Source organism: Sinocyclocheilus rhinocerous, unplaced genomic scaffold (genome assembly GCF_001515625.1).
Source record: "Sinocyclocheilus rhinocerous isolate Xijiao unplaced genomic scaffold, SAMN03320098_v1.1 scaffold988, whole genome shotgun sequence".
Lineage (NCBI taxonomy): Eukaryota > Metazoa > Chordata > Actinopteri > Cypriniformes > Cyprinidae > Sinocyclocheilus > Sinocyclocheilus rhinocerous.
Window position 1 is genome coordinate 253,259 of NW_015650363.1, and position 2,527 is coordinate 255,785.

The 2,527-nt window shown below is 37.7% G+C and overlaps 1 protein-coding gene across 6 annotated transcripts in view; it reads right to left on the minus strand.

Moving 5' to 3' along the window:
• Positions 1 to 264: 264 nt before the first annotated feature.
• Positions 265 to 2,527, minus strand: part of LOC107711855 (adiponectin receptor protein 1-like) — a 10,379-nt gene continuing 8,116 nt past the window's right edge. For all 6 annotated transcript variants that reach the window (XM_016516914.1, XM_016516913.1, XM_016516915.1 and 3 more), the window contains 3 exons: positions 1,107 to 1,294; positions 829 to 1,022; positions 265 to 443 (listed from right to left, as the gene is read on the minus strand). In XM_016516914.1, the coding sequence (XP_016372400.1) occupies positions 315 to 443; positions 829 to 1,022; positions 1,107 to 1,294 (511 nt within the window). In that variant the 3' untranslated portion in view covers positions 265 to 314. The remainder of the gene's footprint in view (positions 444 to 828; positions 1,023 to 1,106; positions 1,295 to 2,527) is intronic.

Genomic DNA, 2,527 nt, shown 5'->3' on the forward strand with positions numbered 1-2,527 from the left:
ACCAGAAAACAGTCAGAAGAAAAAGCGCTGGAGGAGGTAGTCTCTTAAGACCTCTGTAATGCTTTATGACTCATTCCAGTGATTTACAATAAATTCTGTGCTGCACTGAAATAGCAAAGAACAATATAAACACAAGACTACCACATTTATCAAGACTTTTAAGCATCTTAACAAATAAACACCTTATTTAAATATATGTTAAAATCCTTCAAGAGATAATAAAAATCTTTAAATCTGCATTGTGTGGGATCCAGGTTCATTGTGAAGTGAGCAGGCACTAGCCAAAGTTCAAGTGATTTTTTTGCTTTTTTTTTTTACAGCAGAGTGTCATCTGTGCAGCCTCCTTCCAGGCCATAGCGGAACTCCTGCAGGTTTGAGATCCCATAAAAATGGACAAATGCCGCCGCGACAACCAGCACATGGAATATCTGATGAGACTGAAACTGAGAAAGTAAAACGGATAGAGACCGTGAGTATCCAACTGTTTTTGCAGTGCAAAAGGGAAGCTATTTTCAATCAACGCGAGACTTCCATTTCATTAGCCGCTATAGATAAATAACTAGGAAAATAAAGTGCAATAAACATAAATTTGCATTTATGATTATGATAAAAAATTCAATCAATATCATCAGCATCAAGCAGTATAACAGACTGTTTTTGTACTGCTAAAATAACTGTAAACAGATGATACCGAAAGCCTTGCACATTCAATTCAATAATGGATGCACCCGCTCTTATGTTAAAAAATAAGGTGGATACTTGTATGTACATTATGTTATTAGGCCGCTTTACAATATTACATGCAACAAAGATTCCCTTGAGTCTTACCCAGATGTCACATTTGCCAGGGAAGTAACGTTCAGGTATCCGTGCTGCATAAAGTGATGCTCCACTAATGTACATGGCACCCATCAGATAGAACCAGCCCATCTGACCCACTGTCGTTGCCTTCACAAAACCCTCTGCGATGGTAAAATGCATTGTGGGAATGAGCCCACTCAGACCAAGGCCCATGAAAACACCTAAGTACGAGGAAAAATGTTTTAAGCAACATCTGAAATCAATCAAGCAGGTGGAACATTTAGAGAAGCAGGTGAGCGCATTACCTGCACGTGTGGACCGGTGCCGAGGGGTGGCGAATCTGTCCCACTGGGCCACAATGATAGCAGCAACACCCAGCACACATACAACAAAGAGATAGATGAACCGCGGCTGAGGAGAGCAGTAAAACGAGTAGTACAGCCATGGAACGAATGAGCCCATGATTAACAACGCAATACCAGAGTAATCCAACCTAAGGACATAAAAAAAAAATACACTCAAGTTACTGAAGTCATGTCTATACATTGGCAGTCAAAACTTAAGAATAATTAAAAAAATTTTTTATGTTTTTGAAAGGAGTCTCTTATGCTCACAAAGGCTGCATTTATTTGATCAAAAATACTGTAAAAACAGTTATATTGTAAAATAATATTACAATTTAATATAACTGTTTTCTATTTTAATATATTTTGAAATGTAATTTATTTCTGTGATGGCAAAGTTGAACTTTCAGCATCATTACTCCAGTCTTCAGTGTCACATGATCCTTCAGAAATCATTCTAATATGCTGATTTGAAGCTGAAGAAACATTTCTTAGTATTATCAGTGTTGAAAACAGTTGTGCTGCTTAATATTTTTGTGGAAACTGATACATTTTTTTCAGGATTTTTGTAAAATAAAAAAAATGTTTTTACTGTTACTTATGACAAATTTAGTGCATCCTTGCTGAAAAAAAGTATTCATTTACCATCACAGGAATAAATTAAATTTTTAAATGTATTCAAATAGAAAACAGTTATTTTAATATTTCACAATATTTCTGTTTTTACTTTTTGATTAAAGGGCTCATCAGATTAAAATCTGACTTTTTAAGTGCTATAATTGAGTGTCCGGTGCATCTACCAACTCAGAAAACGTGAAAAACAAGAACCCAGTAAGTTTGGTTTTGCAAGCCTTTCTCTGCAAGCATGTGAGGAAATGAGCCGATCAGATTTCTCTCCCCCTCCTGCGTAGGAAGGGGTTCTTATTATAATATTACCGCCCATTAATCTGCACGTTTCCATCCACGGCGCTCAGCTGGCATTGTTGTTTTCGCAAGCGACACTGGTGTACTTGTTCAGACGCCAAGGCAAAAGCTCACGAAAAACATGCTAAATGTTCTGTCGTTGGCTACACAGACAAACACAAATGTGACCCTGGACCACAAAAACAAGCCTTAAGGGTCAATTTATTGAAATTTAGATTTATACATCATCTGGAGTCTGAATAAATAAGCTTTCCATTGATGTTTGGTTTGTTAGGATAGGACAAGGGTAGGCAAGTTCGGTCCTAGAGAGCCGCAGTCCTGCAGAGTTTAGCTCCAACCCTAATCAAACACACCTGAACAAGCTAATCAATGTCTTCAGGATTACTAAGGCTATAGGCAGGTGAGGTTTTTTTTCAGGGTTGGAGCTGAACTCTGCAGGACTGCGGCTCTCTAGGACC